General features: G+C 37.1%; 1 protein-coding gene across 1 annotated transcript in view; it reads right to left on the reverse strand.

Annotated features, from left to right (window-relative positions):
* LOC131436143 (uncharacterized) overlaps positions 1-24,940 on the reverse strand; it is a 55,792-nt gene that overhangs the window by 9,540 nt on the left and 21,312 nt on the right. The window contains exons 2-3 of the mRNA XM_058604662.1: positions 9,203-9,755; positions 8,942-9,075 (exon numbers count right to left, since the gene is read on the reverse strand). Coding sequence (XP_058460645.1) covers positions 8,942-9,075; positions 9,203-9,755 — 687 coding nt within the window. The remainder of the gene's footprint in view (positions 1-8,941; positions 9,076-9,202; positions 9,756-24,940) is intronic.

Here is a 24,940-nt window from a genome sequence, read left to right on the forward strand (position 1 = left end):
ATTTTTCAATGGTATGCAATTGAAATATTCAAATGACGTTATCTCATAAGTTTAAGTTAAATGTTTCCGAATCGATTAGTTGTTGAATTAAATAAATCCATCAACAAATGATTGAATTATAAGCGTTCAAAATTATGACAGAGAATTGTTACGCGATTAGTTTTGCATGTTTTAAACGACACCCAGCCTCGGGAAGCGAAGTGTAAGGCATTTTTAATAGCAAAATCGACCAAAGATTTGCTAAATACATGGGATATTTCAAAAGAATCGGTAACCACGCTGATTCGGTTCTTCAATAGTTAGAGCAAATTCAGCAGCTGCAAGATTCATATGGGTGGTCTATAATGTAAATGAAACTGAAACAAACGTATCCCCAGCAATCCGTTTTAGTTTTATTTATTCGACCAGTTCTACTGTCAAATTTGAAACTGGTATACACTGCCGTTCTATTTTTTCTATATTTGAAACACAGATAAAACGCTGCTGAGGCTGCCAGTTTATTTTGTTATAATTTCTAGATTTAAATTTTAAAACTGACATAAATTATGCATCTAGAACTAGAACACTCTTGAATATGCCCTTAGATGATATATAAGATACTCAAGCGAACACGGGGTTGCGCAGACAGTAGGAAATTTCACCAACACATAATGCAAAAGCGACAATCCAGCAAGTGAACAATCCAGTCATCAGCTCACTGGACAAGCTACTTGTTTCATTCACAGTCAAACATCAACTAGGCAAAGAAATATTGTGCAGCCTGTATTTATAGATTTCTCTTCATACTAGGCATAACGATACGGTGTTTTTTATGCATGACGCAAAGCCTCCTATGCCGAACAAAAAGTTGACGTCATTTTGTACAACAGGGATTGGTGGATGAAAACATAGGTTGATTCCAACCATTTTTTCAATAGTACGCTATTGAAATACTGAAACGACGTCGTCATACATGTTTAAGTTACAAGTTTCCGAATCGATTGGTTTTTAAATTAACACAATCCATCAACAAATGACCGAGTTATTAACGTTCAAAATTATGACACAAAAAGGTTACGCGACTATTTTTGAAACTTTTAATTGACACCCGGCCCCATATAGTGAAGAGTAAGGCATTTTTAATGCCAAAAATGACAACAGTTCAAAATTTGAATAAATGGACACTTCACATAGTTCATAGTAAATTGTCGACAGATTTTGGAAAGAGAGAAACTTTCCACTGAAACCTAATGGACTGCGAAAGAGATCCTAAATTTCGAAAACAAAATTCCCTCATCTTTGTGCGGATGCTTGTGCAGAATATTCTCACGTCAACTTGACAAGCGGTTGGACTCTGAACTAGGTGCAGCCTTGACATAACCTACGACAAATTGAATTTATTGTACAAAAATACCCTCTTCTTTGAGGACTAGCTTCATTCATAAAAACTAGCCCCTTGGGATTGTTCCAGCTTTTGATGTGGATTAAATCATCTTAAATATTACCCACAACTTTAAAAATGATTTACTTTTATTGAATAACACCAATCTAATATAATAGTATATCATAGATGATGTACAATCGTATGAGCGCAATTTGAGAAGCGAGCTTTTCGCGCTAAAATTCGAAGAACATTGAACACGAGAACCAACGACATTTTGTAAATTAGTTTTTGCCTTTCTCATATAGAAATGCTAAGCAATCACTGTGAAATTCGACGTTTGAACGGATGGTCAATTTTCATATACCATTCAACTCAGTTCGTCGAGATCACACAATGTCTGTGTGTGTATGTGACAAATAATGTCACTCGATTTTCTCAGAGATGGTTAAACCGATTTTCACAAACATAGATTCAAACGAAAGGTCTTATAGGCTAACTGCATATCTCGAAATAGCGATTAAAGCGACACCTTGTGATGGCTGGGGTCGTCAGCGTGGTACTCTGTAATATTCTTAACCATGGTTTTACAAGTTAAACTCAACTATTTTAATTAATATTATTTGCATAATCAGATGAAGTATAGCACGGTTATTGAAAATCTCTTTCAAACCGTTAAATTCCTTAGTAAATCGTTGAGGAAGGGAATAAAATAAGGAAGAGCGAAATGACAATGGGTTTCTCCAAGGAACTGTTTTGCGCACAAATAGCTCGCTAAAGCGCGAAAATGTGTATTATCCTCACTACATACATTTGAATACTCTGGACGCTGGACGTTTTTACTTTATCCAAATTTAACTTTTCTGGCTTCTTAAATGAATTTATTGTGAAATCGATTGGAAAGGTTATAATGGTTTTCAACAGTAATATAATTTGCATTTGAATGGAAACGGAAAAGTCGTGTATCTCACAGCAAACGATATTTTATATGAAATTGATACTTTCAACTTTAAAGTTTTCTTACATTTTCTTATATTAATAAACCATTATATTTTTCATTTGACCAACCAATTCCACAGCGGAAATAAGTGATTCTCAATCGGAACTATTCGGTTAAATGCAATTTATTGTATTTTGATGACAAAATATATTTTTCACTGTGCAATATGTTTTTCGTATGTGGGTATCTGCTGCTAAATGGTGAATATATTCAAACTGTACACTTGATTCTTTTCCAAAAAAATATTGAGGGGGAAAATTAAGCTTTTAATTGTTACGATACTTAACAACCTACACACTTCATTGTAAAAAGTTTGTGTACAATCCATTGAATACCCTGACTAAAATTAGTACGATAACTCAACCGACTCCAGCATAGTTTATACAGAATATTGAAATGTCTACTTATGTTAAATGGAAAAGTTTCAATGAATATGTAACAATAAATCTTTTGGTTTTTCTGCAACATTGTCTCAGGTGTCTAAGTGGTATATGTGAAAACTTTGCTCTCGGCATCTTAAAACTAAAGCAGAGTGCCTCATTAAATATATTTTTTTTACTACCATGGAGTGGGAAGGTAAGTTTCTTGAGATATTATCAACTATTCAACCAATTGTCTTTCACTTATTTTAGTCAAGGGCAGAAGCCAGAAAAAACTATCTTTGATCCGCATACATACGACCAATATTGCGACATGTTTTGCAGTTCGGAATTTATTTCAAAGCAAAATAGCACGCTCGGTAATTTCTGGCGTATTCAGTGTAAGTGGATTTACATAAATTCGACAACAAATCATTCGATTATTATGAACCGTTTTATCAACAAAAAAAATACGACTAACTTCAAAAAGAAGATCAAAACTTGAAAAAACTATCGTCGTAATGGTTAGAAGCAAAGCCTGCCAGATGAATCGGGTGATACTGCTGATCGGTTGAAAATATATTAATTACTAGCTGGCCCGTCGAACTTCGTCTCGCCTGAAATTATTTTTTCAAATTTGTGTTTTCGAACAGCAGAGTTGCCAAACGTTAATGTTTCTTTCCATTATTTTACTGATTACTTGGCTTACAATAAACGAATTACGACAAATTCATATCCAACACAATAACTTCGTCTCTCAAACTAAAGATTTAACATGTGGGATGATAGATTGGATTGAATCATATCTGACTGGTCGTAGTATGACCGTGAGAATTGGTGACTGCGTTACTCCATCATTCATCGTGAACTCTGGTGTTCTAGGACCATTCATATTTCTGCTAAATCTAAATGATCTGAATTTCGCATTGCAATGCATGAAGCTATCATTCGCCGACGATTTCAAACTGTTTCATCTCATCAAATATCTGAAAGACTCAAACTTCTTGCAGTCACAGCTGGATGTATTTTCTAACTGGTGCAACGTCAACAGAATGGTTATCAACGCCTTCAAATGCTTCGTTATCTCCTTCTCTCGTAAACGAACCACGATCATGTATGATTACACTATTTCGCAAGCTGTACTAAAACGGGAGACATCAATTAAGGATCTTGGAGTGTTATTGGATTCAAAACTTAGTTTCAAAGATCACATAGAATATACCCTCTCTAAAGCATTAAAGATGCTAGGATTCATCTTTCGCATCTCAAAAAATTTCAATAACATATACTGCCTGAAATCGTTATATTGCGCTCTAGTTCGCGAGTATGCTGTTGTTGTTTGGGCACCATATTATCAAACAGATAAGCTACGCATTAAAACTGTTCAGTGCAAGTTCATTCGTTTTGCTTTGCGTCGCCTGCCCTGGAGATATCCATTTAATCTTCCAAGCTACGAAAATCGTTGTAGACCTACACTTCGATTTGCTATCTGTCCGCCGTGATACACAAAAAGCTGTTTTCGTCGCGGACCTCATCCAATCTCGAATTGATAGTGCAGATCTCCTACAACAGCTAAGCTTTGACATTCTTCGGCGTAATTTGCGGTTTAATCCCTTTCTCAGAATTCCTCGTGGTAGAACTAACTATGGGTTCATTGAACCGTTTTCGAGTATATGTCGCGTATTCAATACTTGCTCTGATGGATTTAATTTCAATTTATCTCGTAACGTCATTAAAACCCGTTTTCTCCAATTATTTTTCCGCTAGTTTTATGAGGATAATTAGTCAATATGAATAGTTGTTAGTTAGCTTTGTAGTTTAAATAAGGGTAATTTAAGATTTCGTTATGTATCATTTGGTCAAATGTTATTTGTTGATACAAAAGATGAGAAGGTTTTATGCCTGCTGGAGAAGGAGAACCAAAATCTCAGCTCCAGCAGGCTTTTCCCTTGCTCCTAAATAAACAAATAAATAAATTAACAGACGGATGAAAAAGAGATGACCAAGATAAATACTTTAAATTGACCCCACAAATTTCCAAAAGCAGTTCTTGGGGATTGTTGTTTATCATTGAATATTAAGACTTATTTGTACTGAAGACGTTTGAAATTTAATAGCAAATCCTTAGGGATTATCGAAAGTAATAAACTAATTTTGAACGGTTGTCCATAACCTACTTCACCGCTAGTGATATTACTTAGTCGTGTTTGATGGATGTTCGTAGCAGGATAATGACAGGATCAATTTTCGATTAACGAATTAGCGATAAAATGAAAAACACTTGGACATTCGAAAGTTCAAATTACCCTTTTATTAAATATTGTGTTCATTAGCTTCGACATGAACGCTATATTCGTTCAAGAATTGTATCAAAAGGCCTCTCATTCGTCGAGCCACCACATCGGTTTGCTTAGTATTCAGTCCTGAGAATCAATATTCTGTTCTAGCGGAGTGAACATGAGGAGTGATTATACCAGTATTCTTCTTATCGTTAAAGCCAATGTATAAAACAGCAGATTTCACAACTAATGGTTCCTACATGCCACGATTTCTCCTTCAGATATGATATTCACGATTCGCATATGGTAATTCGTCAAGTAATCAAAAGTTCGGAAAATGAAATGATTTGGCTTAAGCAGCTTACAAATGTCATGAATAGCATCCTAAGCAGACCGTTTTGAAGTAAACCACTCTTGAAAACTTACCCGAATCGGCTGAACAAACTTCAGCATGCTAAATGCCAGGAAAATATTTTCATCTGAACTCATTATTTCAACAGCAGAATCCTAACAGTGATACGTAAAAAATCGTTACATAATTTGATTTGTTCAACTCACGCCCACGATGGCCCACATAATTCATCTAACTACATCTACTGGTAAATGACATTAGAACTTGTGTTTCTGTTCACGGTATAGCTAAAACAGTCATTTGGCAAGTAATGATTTTGATACCCTATTAAGCACGTGTTTCCAAATGACGAATCAATCATGCATGTAAAATCTCAACCCAAATCTACTCGTTGCGCGCCAAACGATTTTCCAAAGATCTAGTATTCTTTTCTTCAACGGCGAAATACTGAGCATCTCCTTGCGCGCCAAACATCAATTGTAGATCTAGCAATCATTGGCGACTTTTTCAGTGGAAAATTCCATTGTCCATACAAAATAACTTTATTGGTTTTTCCCACTTTTCCGGAAAGTTTTCCTAATTTTTTTGATGTACGAACCCGGTGGGGGTAAAAACTGATCAAACAAAAAAAAAGCATCTCAATCCGTCCATCCGTTCTTACGTGATGCGATTACAAAGAATGATCTCTGCATTTTTATATATATAGATAATTATAATAGCACGTATGCGAAAATAAACAACATTTAAATTTGAACAAATATGTTTCTATTTTTGTTAAATAAATTATTTTTATCTTCAGTGTTATTTGTATCTTCTTCTTTCAATGTTATTGTTTTTATTAATTCAGTGAAAATGTTTTTAAAAAAATCTAAATCCATTAAAGTAAAACAGATTGCAGCTTCAACCAATTCTATTCATTAACTTAACATTTTTTATGACTTTATGACTCCAACATCTTGGTTGACGAAAGTGTGTGGGATATTCTTCGTCATATTTTTCTTATCAAATCTGATCATTTCCACGTTTGTTTGGAGCACTTACATATCAGTTCATCGATTTTGATTATCCATATACTATGATACCTTTTTGACTCTTTGACCAGTTTTTATTCATACTCATTGAACTCCAATGCAATTCTATAAAAATTCAACTGTCATAGAAATGATTAAAAATGGAAGTGGAGAATAATTAAAACTTTTTTTAATTGTAGATCATCATCCGCATTATAAGGACTCCGTAATACATAAAACTACATGAAAATCTCCTTAATATCATCCGACGATTGATGTATATTAAATTCATTCGGTTTATGGTATGCGATTATATGTACGAACATCATACGCCCTACAAAATTAATAGTATTTCCTATATGGCTGCTGTGATGATTAATTTTGAAACGAAAATCATCTACATTTTGGATTCATTCAATTTATAAGTGTATGTGCTTCAAACAAATTTTCAATGATATTCATACAAATCAATTTGTTTTTGACAGAGGGGAAACTGAATGACAGACTTATTAAAACCATCTGAAAATCGTTATGGGGATGAAGCAAAAACCATTCAGCTTGTGGCCGGTAAATTCTTTCAGTGCAAGCACACAGCGTGCTGTGTTCAATTTTGTATAGCATGCAGGGTTGCCACATTTAGATCTAACTTGACCAAACTGTTTACAATTTGAAAAGGTTGTAGTGGTTTATACCCAAAGAAAGTTTTTGATTTTATTCAAGTTTGAAAGAAAAAATCTTGTTAGAATCTTCTAGTGATGTTTATGAAAGTACAAGTAATATGAGAAAGGCATCATTACACCACTAGGTGGATTGAAAAAGGTTTCGTGCGATTTAAATGCGAACACACACATACATTGAAGGGGGTAATTCTTATTAAATACGAAACTATAAATATTATGTATACGCAACTGGTTTGAAAAACAGTGAAAATTAGACATCGTTCTTTACTAATCAAAGTTTCGATCACCAATTATCTAAAGTATATAATTTTATCTACTCTAATCCTACGCATCGTCCAAGCAGTGGATATAATAATATCGGAATTCGTTTTAAAATTGGTTGAGCTGCGGATGTATTTTGGATTTGCACCCATATATAGAAAACTAACAAAATCCGGTAACTCCAAGTGTAAAGAGAAAAGCAATTTTTCTGAAATATCAAACATAAACCCGTTTCACGGGAGTTCGTCACCTGACGATATCAAGATAAATAGTTTGACTAATATCAAATTAACGAATTTAAAGTTGTTTTATTTCGGTTTTGTTGGGAGCACAAAATTTACCACAACTTTAATTAAGAATCATTACGAAATTATGGCTGTTATTATGATAATCTGCCGTATCTTTCATTGTCATATATTTCAAACTTTATACTAAAAGGGAAGAAATAAATGGAATTCAAGCTCCATTTCCAATGGGCTTAATTGTTATATTCAATGTTCAACGTAACAAAGATGTTGTAGATGTTGTAGTTATGTCGGTGCAGGATGTGTATTCCAGGTATATATAAAAAAAATTAAGCTACCTGCTCAATAAACCAAGTATCGCATTGGACTCACAATACAGTAGTGTCCCTTCAGAATTGAAAAATAACTAAGTTTTTAAATTTAGATATTTTTACTAGTTGAATGAACATGTCAAACACGTTTTTGAAACCTAATCCTAAACGATGTTAATAGGCGTTGTTGGACAGGTTATAAATCATAAAGCAGATGGCCAAAGTGCCCCTCAACCCTCGCAGGAGGGAAATGGAAGCTCTTCTCCTCCTAGAAAAAGAGTGACAACGAGATCCACTTCAAAACATTGTTTATTTAAAAAATCGGCTAATTCGGCCACGTAAAGCTTGTACGCAAATAGGCCTGAATAAAAACATCTTTTAAATAAAAAAAAAAATAAAGCAGATGGTGATTTTTCAAAACACCGCTAATTGGAATCTACCATTTCAAAAACTAAGTTGAAGGTAGACACCTGTTCTGGTTGTTTTTACAAGTCCTAATGAGCTCCTGTGATGTTGTAGATAAATTTTCGAATAAACTAGAACTACTAAATCGGCTAATGAAATCTAAAACAGTATAGGCAACAATCTTTTGGTCTATCGTCCCAAAGGCAAATATAGTATCTAAAAATATGCATACTGATCCGGTTCCACAAAAATTGAATTTTGCTCCGCCTAAAACCATGATAATTACTAATACGTGTCGTAAAGTTGAACAAAAACCGGTGTGCATAGGTATAAAGGCTGTCCCAAGTTGTCCATGGTCATCCCATTCCATTTTAATTTATGTATCACTTTGTTTCTCCCCAGATTCAGAGCCATCAATAATACGCGAGATATTTTGTGAAGCTTTTCATCGGTAGTCACATAAACGTAAGATACGATGATTAATATTTTGGTCTATTGATAATTAATATTTATTTTGATAGCTACATAATAATGCATTATTTGTAGTTCACAATCAAACAAGATATAAGATTGGTTTTATTTACTTTTCCGAAATCAAACTTTGAATCAGCTTTTGGAAAAAATGACCTCTGGAACCATATTAAATCACTAAATCAATAACATACATGTTAAAACTCACCATCACGTCGTTGAAAGCAGGTGAAACCTGTTTCGGGGATATGTCCCAAAATCGGATAATCAACATCTGGTTCCCCAGGTAGAGCTAGTCGAAGATTGTAACCTAAAGATGGGTCATCCGGACGACTGTTGACGCTGTAGAAAATAAGGCAAAAAACTAACATAACAAATTCATGCGGTTGTATCTCCTGCATAATAATGAATCTATCGGAGCAGCAATAGAAGGAGACATAATTAAATTTCCGGCCATCAAACCACATACCTCGTAGAGCCGACATTCAGTCTGCCACCGTGACTAGAAACGATTTGTGTCACATCATTTCTCGTCTGATCTGCCACGATTGACAAGTAGTTGGACGAGCTCTTCCTTTTTGCTGCCGGATAAGGTGCTGACGACGGTGATGGTGGAAACGATTTGAAATGTGTTACAGAATTTTTCCCTAATACATTGCTTCCTTTATTGCGATATCCGGTACCTCCCTCGGAATACGAAATAGAATTGGGTCGATTGAGAACACGAGTAGTTTCCGATAGTGGTTCTGAAGTTCGGTTCCGTTGGATTTGACTGCCATCGTAAACTGCCTCCATCATAAGCTCCAGATTTGTGCGCAGAATTTCTTCCGGGCTGCGATGACCGCTATCAAATATGATTGAGGAGTAAAATTTCGGTGGTAAAAATATTCGTGCCGGTTCTCTTGTGTCAAAACCACCGTGACGCAGCATTTCCAGTATGTCGCGGTTTAGCATCATGCTTTCTAGCAGACCAAATGCTGCTGTTCGACTTATTGTGGATAGCACCATGACTAGAAGGAAGCCTGAAATAAAGAAATCTATTTAGGACCATCTGTTTGCGTAATGATGCCTTTCTAAAGTAATCTTCTGATATGATCCGTTTCTTTCTCTCTAGCATAGAACGAAAATTTATTAATAGTTCTTGGAAGGTATCTTAATTAGTTTCATATTAATTTCTAGCTACTTAGAATACGTCGCTTATTCGTTAACGACGATTTGAAATTTGCAGTGTTTTTTTAATTCTTCATCCTATGATTTCGGAACCGGAAGTCAGAGCCATACGAAATTCAAGAAATTTCTATGGCAACAATGACGTTCATTTGAGCACGCTTTGTAAAAAGCGACTCAGCCATCTTGGAGAAAAATTGTCGTATGTTCAAGTCTCGGCCTGGAAGGATTCTTAGTGTCAGTAGGATCATGCCTCCGTTCAAAAGTCGGTGATTACATAACCTTTCTTCATGGGAAAGGTAAAACCATTATTTCCCACAACAAAAACAATTTAATTAGGAAAGAATACTTGAAATCGTATTACAAATAATTAATTCATAGACGCTTAATCCAACTGGAATCAAAAAAGCAGTGGGGACGTAGCATAGAAAATCAATTTCACTCCGATTTTGTTTGAAAAATTTCTCATACATACAATGCAAAGTTTTTATAACATTAATCAAAACGTACCATAAATTAAGCCTATCTCAACAAAGTCAAAGCTTATCCAAGAATGTCTTAATTTTTTTTTCTTGTTAAAACATTCCAACCAGTGCGACTTTTAATCTTTACGACGAGCAGTAAAAATTAATAATCAACGTATGGTTAAATTCAGCGCAGCATGTTTGCCAAGAGCCGAAACCAGTTTTTGCCATCAGGCGCTGATGTGAGCTTTAATTTTTCCGATTCGAAACAGTAGGTATCACCTCATTTGGTCTAATGTCCCGGATCTAATCCTCCGAATTTTGGCAGTGGAACTGTTAACACGATAATCATGTTTTACCACTGTCTTCTCTACCTCTACTAGATTTCATTCCAACCCACCCAAATGTAAATTCTGGATGTTTTGTCATTCGTGATAAACTCTGCGATACATGACTGATGGACAGAGTTAGGCTCAATATAATTTCCGCATGATAAAACCACAACTATAAAGAGCTTTTTGATAAATACAGCTCTTTATGCTATTAATACGATACATTAAAAATGTAATCTTAAAGAATTGACGAAATAGTATCAATATTTCTGAAACAATAAGTCCATGAACTTACCGTATGCGTGATAACGTTTGTACAATAGAGCACAGAGCCAAATTGGTAAAAAGTTTCGGTTTCGATTTTTATATTCATTCAAATAACAAAGTCTTGAACTATGTTGATCGTCGATGCAATTTCCATTTGCTGCAATTACGGCCTCCACACGCTTCCGGAACGCAGGACGGGGGCAACCCGTTTGGCATAAGGTCCTTTGGCATTATACCGTTTGGCATGAAATCTTTTGGCATAATAGTCATTTGTCATAATAATTATTGGACTCGCAATATTTTGATCTAATGTGAAATTTCGATTGTGTTTCGATCGAGTGATGTTTTGCAAGGAAACCTGGAACGAAGTATGTGAATTTCGTAGTCGATCCAAATATTTCAATGATATTAGGGGAAATAGGTTTTTCTATAGTAAATATCACACTATCGTTTTATAAAAGCAACTCACTCAGTGCTAGCACAATATTCAGTTCGTCATAGATGATTCAGGTCGAGACGGCTGAAGGCCGCGAGTGCGCCAACGACCCGCGAAATTATCTCTATCTAGCTTCGGGCGTTTGCCCGGATTACCCAAATCTAGGGGTTATCCCTCTGGCCTTCTGGAATGAACAGCGGGTCAATTTCCCTCATTGAATACACTGGATTCGTCCGATGATTGATGGCAAGGTTTGATTTTTAATCTCGAAAGAAGGTTTAACACTTTTTGCCAACAGATTTGCATCATCACAGAATAGATATTTTTGACTACAAACGGGTAGATTTGGGAGATCAGACGTAAAAATAAGTATAATACAAGAATGGAGCTACACTCGAACCTTGAGGAACACCTGTTCGTACGGGTAATGATTCAGATTTACATTTCTGATTGCTAACCTGGTGAGAACGATCAGTTTAACAAATGTGAATAATGTTGATCAAGTGAATAAGAATGCCTTTGGCATCTAAGAGCTAAGGCAGTGTGCCTAATTAAACATATAAGAAACTAGAAGTCACACATTTTTGTTAATAAACCAGAAACGCATCTCCGTTTGATAAACCAGAAGATTTGTTTGCTTTCATCATGTTCTTTACTCTAGCGTGTTGGTGAGTAGTTGAATGTTCAAGACGAAATCCTAACTGCTCTGATAAAAAATAAAATTATCATTTATCGGAATATTTTACTCATAGAAAAAAAAACTAATTGGTCGATAGTAGAGATGGTCGGGTATAGAAATTCTTATACCCGAACCCGACCCGTACCCGAGTGATCAGCAAAAAAATTTACCCGTACCCGATTAAAAATTAAAAAAATTACCCGTACCCGATCAATAATTTAAAAAAATTACCCGTACCCGACCCGTACCCGAAAAAAAATAAAAAATTTTACCCGTACCCGACCCGTACCCGATTGAAAATTACCTGTACCCGTACCCGACCCGAATAAGTAGTAAAAATGTTACCAAAATTCAGTATGGAAAAAATAGTGTTTTAGATATCGAGCCGTATCAGGCTCTAGTTGGTAAGAAAAATACATTAAAATACTTGTTTACTTTTAAACATATAAATACACTGTGAAGTATGAATAATGTAATGTAACTTTTTTTTTAAACAAGCAAAAAAAAAACAAACGGTTCATCCGAATTCAAAATATATTTTTTAATATTAAAGTACAATCCTTCCAGGTAATTGTGGAATATAATTTCATTCAAATGGCTGCCTCGGCTGGCCTTGCAGTACGCCATACGGTCGGTCCAGCTTTTTAATACATTTTCGATTGTATGCAGCTTTATTTCAGCTATGAATGCACGAATGTTATCAAGGCTTGAATTGTCTCTGGCTTGTACACATAACACTTATCTTTCACAACCGCTCAAAGATAGTCTAACGGTGTCAAATCACAGCTCCGAAGCGGCCAAACGACATCCGAATTTCGACTGATAATTCGATCTTCGAAGACTGTGCACAGATGATCGATCGTAGCGTTGGCTGTGTTGCACGGAGCGCCGTCTTGTTGGAACCAAAAGGTGTCCAAGTCTCCCTCTTCAAGTAACGAGAAGAACCAATCGCTAATGATGACGCGTTACCGCTCGCCATTGACCGTGGCGGCGGCTCCTGCCTCATTTTTTAAGAAAAATGGCCCAATGATGCCGCCAGACAAAAATCCGCACCAAACCGTCACTCTCTGAGATCGGCTTCTCCATGATGACGTGAGGGTTTTACGTCCCCAGATGCGACAATTTTGCTTATTAACATACCCGCCGAGATGAAAATGTGCCTCATCCGAGAAGATGTTTTTTTTGCACACATTCCGCAACATTACCATGATTTTGAAAGTAAAACTGCACTATTTTCACGCGGTCCTCAAGCGGAAGGAAACAACTAAGTTTCTGTCAAATCAGAAGTGACATTGAGGTTACCAATGTTGAAATAACCGCTAGTTCAAAAATAAATGTTAGATGGCGGACCCTGTAGATTTTCAATGTCTTTGGTACTTTATACTCATTTACAAATGTCAACAAAAGGGAGTAATATCAACTCAAATTTTTCGAGAAGCATATTTACCAATTTTGGGTAGGTATGGTTTTTACGAAACAGTGCGACTTTTGATCCAATTCTTTAGAACCACAAGTAAGCGTGCTTACTTGCTTATCTTGACACACAAATAAAAATTCACATTCGAATCACTTGAAAAATCACGTAAAATAGTTCCAAATGTCAAATTGAATATTATACGTGACGAAAATGAATGTTATGCGAACATCCCCTAAAATGAATAGTGTGTTATCAGTTCGTTTACGTGAATTGACCAAAGAATCAAACAATGTACGTGTATTCCCGGTGTGAAAAATTCAATTTTGAACATGGTGAACAGTGAGTCCTTCAAGTGTAAGTAGTTTGAACATTCGTAGGAAATTTTTTTGGTTACAATGTTTTACTACAAAGCAAAATGAATTATGATTTTGATTTAAATTAATCTGTAAACTATGCCCGTTTTGTAAGCCCCACAAACCCACACCCACGATGTTATAGGTAGCTGGTGGTTTTTACAGCCATTGAACCGGTGGAACCCTCAACGAGTGAACACGGTGAAAATTTGAGTATTTCGCGTGAAAAGATTTTCACCCTTACTTTTGCGACTCCACGTTGTCACGCATCGAGATTTTCACTTGTAGTCCGGTGAAAAGAAACGAAAATTAACTAGCAATGTAGCCCAACTTGCTGTGCCATCAATCGGTGTCATTTCAAGTGAGGTAACACCACCCAGAAGTGCAGAATAAGAAGAACTTCTATGCAGATTTTCTGAAATAAATGTTCATGTTTTTATGGTAAGAATCCTAATGATTTTTATGAAAATTTTGAAAATCTCCAACCAATATTTAAAATAGTAGTTTTCTGGTATCTGAATGTGATATGAGTACTACACTACATTTTATATACTGCCCATACTTGCATATCAGTCCCATATGGGAAATCGGCATGTTGAGAAAAAGACGATCAAAAGTTTATTTCCGAATTTTTTTATTTATTGTGCTCCCTAATGCTGGTCCCGGGTTGGCGGTTCAATGCATAGGACGCTGGTCTTACAAGCCAGCTGTCGTATGTTCGAGCCCCGACCTGGAAGGATTCTTAGTGTCAGTAGGATCCATAGTACTAGACATGCAATGATTCTGTACGCTAAGAGTCGGCTGCGAAGTCTGTTGAAACTGAAAGGCCATATTCCACGAAAGGAATGTAATGCCAAGACTTTGCTTTGCTCCCTAATACTAAATCTTGGGATTATTACATGAAATATCGGTAATACACCTTTGCTGTTCCAATATTGCAACAAATGAAATTATTGAAATTTTGCACTGAATGGGACTGATATGCGGGTACTTTAGCATATGGGACACAGAAATGAGTTGATATGTTTTTATATTTTACTGAACAAACCCTCAACTTTCATTGCAATTTCTGAGAGTATATCGAGGAAAGACTCCATTCCTCAAGCTAACTCAAAATTGACGAAAATCGATATGAGACTGATATGCGAGTATGGGCAGTATATGAATCAAATAATTTTTACTGAATCCAGTAAAATTTAATGCAATCGCATTAAACAGCTTTAGAATGGCAGTCCATTAAAACCTACGTGAAAAGTAAATTCCGATCGCAACATCATAGAGCTAAGGCAGTGTGTCTTATTAAATATGTTATAAACAAAGTAGGGCGGGAAATATTCACATAACTTTTCACGTAACTATGATTGATCTTTATTTTAAATGAAGAAAAAAATGTTTTTTTTTCTGGAAAAAGATGCCAGTTGACAGGTCTAGTCCTAGGCGCGAATGTCAAAACCCCTTGAATCAAATTGATTATTTTTCGGAAGAACTGTTTTGCAATGAAAAAATCTCGTCAACGTGTAAACATATTTATGTGAAGTACAAATGGTCGGGTAATTGATCCGAAAAAAAAAAATTTATCCGTACCCGAGTGAGCGGTAAATTTTTTTACCCGTACCCGAGTGAGCAGTAAAATTTTTTACCCGTACCCGACCCGTACCCGATCGAAAATAAAAATTTTTACCCGTACCCGACCAAAAACCCGTCGGGTACGGGTACGGGTCGGGTTTCGGGTAAAATAATCGATACCCGACCATCTCTAGTCGATAGCTGGATGTTTCCGCTGAGGTTTCATCGGGTTTAAGAAAAAAATAACTTTAGTATTTTTCCAATTCTTATGGAAGTAAACTAATGCAAACAGTTATTAAAAATTTTAACCAAGAGTCTCAAGCAGTCACGTACCCAGAGGGGGGGGGGGGCCGAGGGGCCCTGCCCCTCCCGAAATCAAAAACAGATAATTATTTAGAAGGTCTAAGACATGTGTTGCAGAAATAACAAGACAGTAAACGTAAAGAAATGTAATACAATATCAGTTCCAATGGAAAAGTTTAAAATGTCTGTTAAAACACCCGTAAAAGGCATACCGAGAATTAGGTTCACAAGCAGTCTTCATTAACATTATTTTTTATCTTTGGCCCCCTCCCGAAACGAAATCCCCGGTACGGGCCTGGTCTCAAGGCAACATCGGGAAGATGTTTTAATAAGAATATTGAATGTTCCATTATTAACAGGAGTCTAGGTAATGTTGGAAAAAATATATGTACAACCAGTCATGTGCACGCAATACAAACTAGACGACAACAAACAAAACAAAACAAAACATTCCTGGTATTACATTTCTTCTGTAGAATTTGACAGTATAAGTCCTTCCAGGTCAAGGCTCTAACATACGATAACTGGCTCATAAGACCATTACACTATGCAGGCGCGTACCCAGAAAAAAAAATCGGAAGTGGTTTTCAAAATATAGGGGAGACCGGGGCTAAATCGGACACTTTGATTGAACCCCTGAACCCTAACCCTGAACTAAGGATTTAATAGCAGAATCACGAGGATGTTGATATTACATTTCTCTAAGAACATTTGCAGTATTCTAGTCAGAGCACTGACTGGACATTGTAAAATTAACTATCACATGGCCGCTATTCAGCGTGGTGAGTATTATTTGTATTATCCTGAGAGAATATCTAAAAATATTGTTGACCCCATCTAGTAACATAACCATGTGTGGTGAATGTAAAGAAGATCATTTGTAAGATGTATGAAACAAAGATAAAAAAATCTACATCACGAAGAATGTTAATGGGTCGATCTGATGCTGTGATCTGCTGTCGTGAAAATATATTGGAGCAATCAACTTGACATAGTTGATACTGCACTATTTTCCTGGGTAAATTTTCGGAATTCTATGTGATGTGCCATCGACAGTAATGAATCTAGGGTAACCGAATTTATTTTCGTCTGGACAGTTGGACGACATTAAAAGCACTTATAAAAAGGGTTTATGAGCTAACTTGAACGAGCACAATGATCGGTTCCGTCGAATTTTTTTCTTGGTAGTCTAGAGGATAACTAACTGAATGCCAATTTGATATTTCGTTTTCGATACTTACAAAAATGGTATGTATTCATTTAGGGGTTAGCCTATGTTTGTGCTTAGGGCACATAACCGTTTTTCTTTTCTTTACGTTTTTTTACGCACTGACGAGTCTAAGACGAAACGTAAAGAAAAGTAGAAACGGTTATGTGCCCTAAGCACAAACATAGACTAACCCCTAAATGACCATACCTGCATCGGCCAGAATAAGCCGAAAACAACGTTTTCGTTCGGCACGTCAGGAAAGACGTGGTACTTCGGTACCAAATATATAAGTGTTTTGCAAATAGCATTAACTTTACGTCTGCTTAGCGGTTCAAGTTGAACTGTTTAAGTTTGCAATAAGCAGTTCAATTTGAACTGTCATGCACTGACGCGTCGAAGACGAAACGTAAAGAAAAGTAAATGGTATGTATTGTCAAAATTCAACTGTATACTCAATTGCCATACGAAAGAAATAAATAATTGTATAAATAAATTCCATATCCATATTTACGTTGCAAATTTTGGTAATAGAATGTGAAAAGATCTTTTAGTACGATGTACTAATAAGCCACGACTCACATGGATAATATTCCCAACGCCGTACAAAGAATCAAGAAATTTATTTGGTCCGAGTAATCATAGGCTTTAAATCTCTATAATCCAAGCTATAAACAATATTAATCAAAGTACATGAAGGCCTTGTGAAATGAAGGCCAACTGGCACATAGAGACTATTCAACGATACCAAGAAATCAAAGCTGATTTCAAGGAAAAATACCTCACTCAATCGAGAAATATTTGGCATTCCGATAAAAAAAACTAAAACACACGTCATGGGATTTTTTGAGTGGCTTTCGCTGATTCTAAAAATTTTGTACAGCACTATTCTTAAGACATTTAATCAAACAACAGAAAGCTATTTATACCCACTGACCAAAAAGTAAATTTTGAAAAGGTACGTCCTACTAAAGAAGAAAATATTCACGTCAAACATTGCCCACATTTTTCGGTAATAACAATATTTCTCCCCACATATTATCTTTTCCTAGAAGAATCAATCTACAATGACCATGAAAAAGCATCTTCTACTTGTTTTATCAAGTCAATTCCTCCTACAAATTCGAAGGCATTCAATAGCATGATACGAAAAATTTGTTGTCAATTTGATTCAAGGTCTTCGAGTAAGCAGTAATCATAAATTGCTTAAATGCATGACATCACGATCTGTGCTGCAAAGATGAGAACCTTTTCATTGATTCAACATAAGTGTGCCTACCTACTTGTATAATAAATAATCTATTTCACGGTCCGGCTACTACTGACTGATGTCCTAGGCCTAGACCTTGATGCTGGGAAGACAGAAATCTCATAATACAGGCAGTTGAAGCAGTTAACATACTCATGCTGTGAATGTAAATAAGATGAAAGCCGAAAATAACCTCCACAGACTGTATTCTGGCGGGTTTCGGTTATTTGATGCCATCTTCGAAGAGAACATCAGTCGATCCATGAAATGTAATTTGATTTGCATATTCTAGATCCCAACTGAGTTGATAATCAGTTTACAACGGTTTTTCGAAGGTTAAGCCAAAGATTGTAGCTGAAACGTTTTCTTTTTTAAAGCGCCACGCGCCAGAAAATTTAATCAGTTTTGCGTGAAAACAAATGACCTCGTTGATACGTATCAAAGATATTTTCATTAACTACCGAGACTAAGATGCTGAACTTTGAATAACAAAATTATGTGATTAATCAGCAGATATTCCCTGGCATATTTCATTAAAAATTTTTTCATTTTTCTTACTTATTCATTTTTCATGTCCAAAATGACAATCTATAAAAAAATACTTCAGCTTGATGCTGATGCTGTCGTAAAACATTGATTATTTCAGTTTTATTGAGGCGACATAACGAATTTTTTGGTTTGTCACAAGATTCTGATGGGGTTTACAGCGTTGCTAGTTTATTACTGAAAACATTAAAAATCAGCTTTAGTCGGGACAATACAATTTGTATAATGAAACATGTGAGCATACATATTTCGAGATAGCCTGTCTAAGTAAGTAATAACAGGTCGTGAGATGGATTAGTTCAATAAATGAGGAAGAAAACTCAAAAACTGTATTGGTCGCAATTTAAATAACCAAGTTAAATGTGTTCGAATTGAAGTCTTAGGTTGTCGATTCATAGGTTACATAGGGCACTGGTCTCACAAGCCAGTTTTCGCATGCAAGTATCGACTACTATCATATGTCGATGTTAAAGTATAGTTGTCTCTAACTGTAAGTTACATTAATTACCTACAGACTGTAAATTAATGAAAAAATGGTAAAATCTTCCAGAATATGCAGTGATATCTTTCTGTTGGGTGTTTATATGATAATTCAATTTCGATTTTTTGCCTTTCTCATATAGTAAGGTTATGCAACCACTGTGAAAACCGGCTTTTGAAACGAGTGTATACCATTCGACTCAGTTCGTCGAGTACGCAATATGTCTACATGTGTGTGTATGTATGTATGTAACATATTTGGACAATCTATTTTTCCGGAGATGACTGGACCGATTAAAAAAAAACTAAATCTTGTAGTCCCGTACAAAGTTCCTGAATTTCATTAGAATCCGACTTCCGGTCCTGGAATAACAGGGTAAAATGTGCAAAATGGTCGGTAACTCCTATCCCTACACTCTAATAAAAATTCACGTTCGATTCACTTGAAAAATCACGTAAACTGGTTTCAAATGTCAAATTGAATGTTTTACGTGACGAAATTGAATGTTACACGAACATCCCCTAAAATGAATAGAGTCATCACATAAGATTTGCGTGAATTGACCAAACGTCAAACAATCTACGTGAATTTCCAGTGCGAAAAACTCGAATTCTTGGAGACCCGACGACACGTAGAGACGTAAAAATTGCCATTGGCAAAATGAATACCCAGGTAGGAAAGTAGGCAATGTACGGACCAGTAGTCGGGTCAAACAGCCTGCACGCCGCATCGAACTACAACGCCCAACGATGTGTTAACTTTTGCGGCCTCCTGATAAAAGGTAGTCAGAAGCACCTTCTTCTTTCGGACTAAAAATTGAAGTCACAGACAAAGTACACGAAAGACACGAAGATGTCACCCATTACGAGTTCTGATTGGTGGTGATAAAATCTAAATGGTCGACGAGTTCGTGTACTTAGACTCACTGATGACTGCCGATAATGACACCAGCCGACAAATTCAGAGACGCATCTTGTCAGAAAATCGTGGTTTCTTTGGACTTCGCAGGACGCTTCGATCGAGCAAAATTCGCCGTCTTACGAATTTAGCTATCTACAAATCTCTCATTAGACTAGTTATCCTCTACGGGCACGCGTCCTGGACAATGCTTGTAGGGGATCAACGTACACTGGGTGTTTTTGAGCGGAAGGTGCTACGAAGTGCGGATGAAAGGTGGTACGTGGAGAACACGAATGAACCATGAACTGCATCAGTTGCTGGGAGGACCAACCATCGTATAAACGGCCAAGGTCGGGCGGTCATGGTGTGCCGGGCATGTTGATAGAATGTCGGAGAACAACCCGGTAAAAATGATCCTCGACAATGATCCGACCGGTATCAGAAGAAGAGGCGCGCAACAGGAAGCAGCCGCCAGGTCGCGCTAGCAGCTCAACATAAGCTGCTACGCACTGATGAGTCAAAGACGAAACGTAAAATAACGTTGAAGAGAAAGTTTGATAAACATTATGGGCCTGTGGTTGTTAAGAGTTTCGTGATATTCGAAACTCCTCTGCCACTGACAGTGTCGAAACTAAATAAAATGGATGTTAGAATTTAAGTAAAATAAACAACAACAATAATAATAATATATAAAATTGTACTGGGTAACCGAAAAAAGAAAGTGAGCGAGCATGTCATAGTTGGGTAAGAATCTGGAGAAGAGAAAGATATTCTGCCGCTGGATCTCGCACTGGAAAGACATACGCTAGCGCACTTCGAATACATGTTTGGCTGGGCCCATTATTATAAGCCAGAAAACAGAATGATTAACCGTTAATAGACTGAAGTAGGTACGAGTGCTTCCAAACGGCACGAGGCTCAAAGGAGGCTCAATGGGTCAAAAGATTTGATGTCGGTTTTCTGGGATTGTCATGGTATACTTTTGAAGAACTAATTTAAAACAGAAATGCGTGTATTCGCGTGTATTCATGAAGCGATTGATAAACGTGTGAAATAGCCTGACCTGAAGCATATGGGCATCGCTACCATGGTTAAAATTAACGACTCATCCACCTTATTCACCAGATCAGGATTTCTCGAACTATTATCTGTCCATAAACCTCAAGTCATCTCCGAGAAATCGGTGTGAGTTGCGATTTTGGAATTTTAAACCACTACTCCGAGACCAGAAACTGAAACCAGTACAGCCAAAGTAAGTTTGTATGGTCATCAGCTAATATGATCTACAAATTTAGAAGATGTTTTCCGTTCTCCACGAATCGTAGTAAGAGACCTATCTCGGACCACCTTATAAAATCTATCACATCATCACATCTTGTTGTTGTGCTCTATAAATGGGCATTTAGAAGGTCTTAGGCATGTGTGACAGAAATGGCATGACAGTAAACGTTTCCCATTTCGAAATGTAATACAATAACCTTCTCTCGGGAACAGTCATACATTTTATATCAATACTTAATAATAACAATTCCAGGTGAAGAAGTTCTGTCTGTTAAAAACGTGAGTATCATTCTTGATCGCGAGGTCTGCCTACCTCTGCGCAAGTTTTTATGATGTTTAAGGGCCGGGCAGGGTCTAACACTTTTGAAAAATCATTTGGCCTTTATCTACGCTTATCGCATTCTGCGTAGAAGAAAGAGCTCGAAGAAAGATTTCTACTTCGATTGACTTAAAAACTTGACAAAACATTATTAAACTGTTTTATTATAACAAAATGTTATAACTGTTTTATTATAACGGTTTCCTGTATGTACGAGGTCTGTTCAAAAAGTTCCCGGAATTTTTTAATTGCGCGCGTCTGGAGAGTCCGGTGGTCAAATTTTTTTTTATTGTGTTGGTACATATGTCCCTAATGTATGGTGAAATTTTCAGCTGTATTCATTGTTTACATTCTGTCTTGTAGCGGCTGGTGTAGACGTGTTTTTTTGAGCTCGGCGATTTTTGTTAGTTTAAACAATGGAAGAATTGAAGAGTCACAGAATTTGTATTAAATTTTGCGTGAAAAATGAAATAAAGTGTAACCAAGTGTGCGAAATGTTACAGAGAGCCTACGGTGAGTCTGCTATGAAAAAACAAGTGTTTACGAGTAGTATAAGCGTTTCCAAGATGGCCGCGAAGACGTTGAAGACGACGAACGCTCCGGTCGACCCAGCACGTCAATAATCGATGAAAATGTGGGAAAAGTGGAAAAAATGATTATGGATGATCGCCGAATCACTATTAGAGAATTTGCTGATGAAATTGGCATATCAGTTGGCTCATGTCATCATATTTTTTCAAATGTTTTGGGCATGAAACGAGTGGCAGCAAAATTCGTTCCAAAACCTGCTCATTCATCGTTGCTTATTCGTGATTTTTTGGCTAAAAACAAGACTTTAATCATGCCCCAACCTCCTTATTCACCAGATATCGCTCCGTGTGATTTTTTCCTGTTCCCAAAGTTGAAGAGACCCATGAAAGGACAGCGTTTTTCATCGATTGAAGAGATAAAGGCAGAATCGCTGAGAGTGCTACAGAGCATTACAAAAAGTGACTATCCGAGGTGGAAAAAACGCTGGCATAAGTGTATTATATCTAGGGGGTATTACTTTGAAGGGGACCATATAGATGTAGACGAATAAATAAATATTTTTTTAGAAAAATGAAAATTCCGCATTCTTCCTTCCACACCGGTATCACGAACTTGCTTGACCGATACAGTCTCAACCTGTTACGTCTAGTGAATCACGTTCAAAATGAGAATGGCAGAATACTCGACCTCTGCTTCTCGACCTCTGCTGCTGAAGTGAAATTCTTGACAACGACGATGTTAATCTTGCGACTCAAACCTTTTCTAACGTTATGACGTATGCAATCGATCTATACGTTCCTCGCCCTACAAACAGGCTCCAGCCCTCCAAACAGGATCCGTGGCAAATAGTTCAATAACAAAGGCACCATCCCCAGGTATCTGAAACAAAAATGCCAGCAGAGAATTAATTTTCTTCGCACAATAACCGGAACTTGGTGGGGTGCCCACCCAGGAGACCTGATCAGGCTTTACCAAACAACGATATTGTCCGTAATGGAATATGGATGCTTCTGCTTCCGATCCGCCGCGAACACCTATTTCATTAAACTGGAAAGAATTCAGTATCGTTGTTTGCGTTTTACCTTAGGTTGCATGCAGTCGACTCATACGATGAGTCTCGAAGTGCTCACGGGCGTCTTACCATTGAAAAATCGATTCTGGGATCTCTCATATCGATTGCTAATCCGATGCGATATCTTGAATCCAATGGTGATTGAAAACTTCGAAAGGCTTATCGAGCTTAATTCTCAGACCCGTTTTATGTCCTTGTATTTTGATTAAATGGCTCAGAATATTAAACCTTCTTCGTTTGTTCCCAACCGTGCTCATTCCTTGGATACTTCTAATTCTACTGTGTTTTTCGACACATCCATGAGAGAAGAAATTCGTGGAATCCCGGATCACGTACGCCCTCAAGTGGCCCCAAATATTTTTTATAATAAATTCAGAACAGTCAACTGTGAAAAGATGTTTTCACTGACGGATCAAACATCAACAGGTCCACAGGCTTCGGAATCTTCAATCAGAACATCACCGCTTCGTACAAACTCAGTGATCCGGCTTCAGTCTACGTCGCAGAATTAGCTGCTATTCAGTACACCCTCGAGATCATTGAAACCTTGCCCAAAGACCATTACTTCATTGTCACGGACAGTCTAAGCTCAATAGAAGCTCTCCGGGCAATGAAGCCAGGAAAGTATCCCCCATATTTCCTGGGGAAAATACGGGAACACTTGCGAACTTTATCTGAACGGTCTTATTTAATATCGTTAGTCTGGGTCCCTTCGCATTGTTCCATTCCGGGAAATGAAAAGGCAGACTCGTTGGCTAAGGTGGGCGCATTAGAAGGTGATATTTATGAAAGACCAATCTGCTTCAATGAATTTTTCAGTATCTCTCGTCAGAAAACTCTCGAAAGTTGGCAAACTTCATGGAGCAATGGCGAACTGGGACGATGGCTGCATTCCATTATCCCTAGGGTATCGACGAAACCTTGGTTCAGGGGGATGAACGTGAGTCGTGACTTCATTCGTTTGATGTCTCGGCTCATGTCAAACCATTACACATTCAACGTGCATCTCCGGCGTATTGGAATCGTGGAGAGCGGTCTCTGCGCTTGTGGCGACGGTTATCAGGACATCGAGCATGTCGTATGAACGAGTACGGAGTATTGTGACGCCAGGTCTTTATTAAAGGACTCCCTAAGGGCCCGAGGTAGACCACCTGAAGTTCCGGTCCGAGATGTGTTGGCTAGTCGGGATATCTCTTATATGCTTCTTATATACCAGCAGGCCCGTACCCAGGATTTCGTTTCGGGAGGGGCCCAAAGATAAAAAATAATGTTACTGAAGATTGCTTATGTACCTAATTCTCGGTGTGCCTTTTACGGGTGTTTTTAACGGACACTTTAAACTTTTCCACTGAAACTGTTATTGTGTTACATTTCTTCACTGTCTTGTTATTTCTGCAACACATGTCTTAGACCTTCTAAATAATTATATATTTGTTTTTGATTTCGGGAGGGGCCCGTGCCCCTCGGGCCCCCCCTCTGGGTACGTGACTGTATACCAGTACCTCAAACACATTAATATCCAAGTGTAATCTGTTATACCTCGCTCAGAAAGTATAATCTCCACCTACAGGTTCGACACTAACATCCGCTCGATTCTCTCGATCACCGTCCCTGTCCACCATCTTCATTGGAACTAA

The sequence above is a fragment of the Malaya genurostris genome, chromosome 3, assembly GCF_030247185.1.
Source record: "Malaya genurostris strain Urasoe2022 chromosome 3, Malgen_1.1, whole genome shotgun sequence".
Taxonomy (NCBI): Eukaryota; Metazoa; Arthropoda; class Insecta; order Diptera; family Culicidae; genus Malaya; species Malaya genurostris.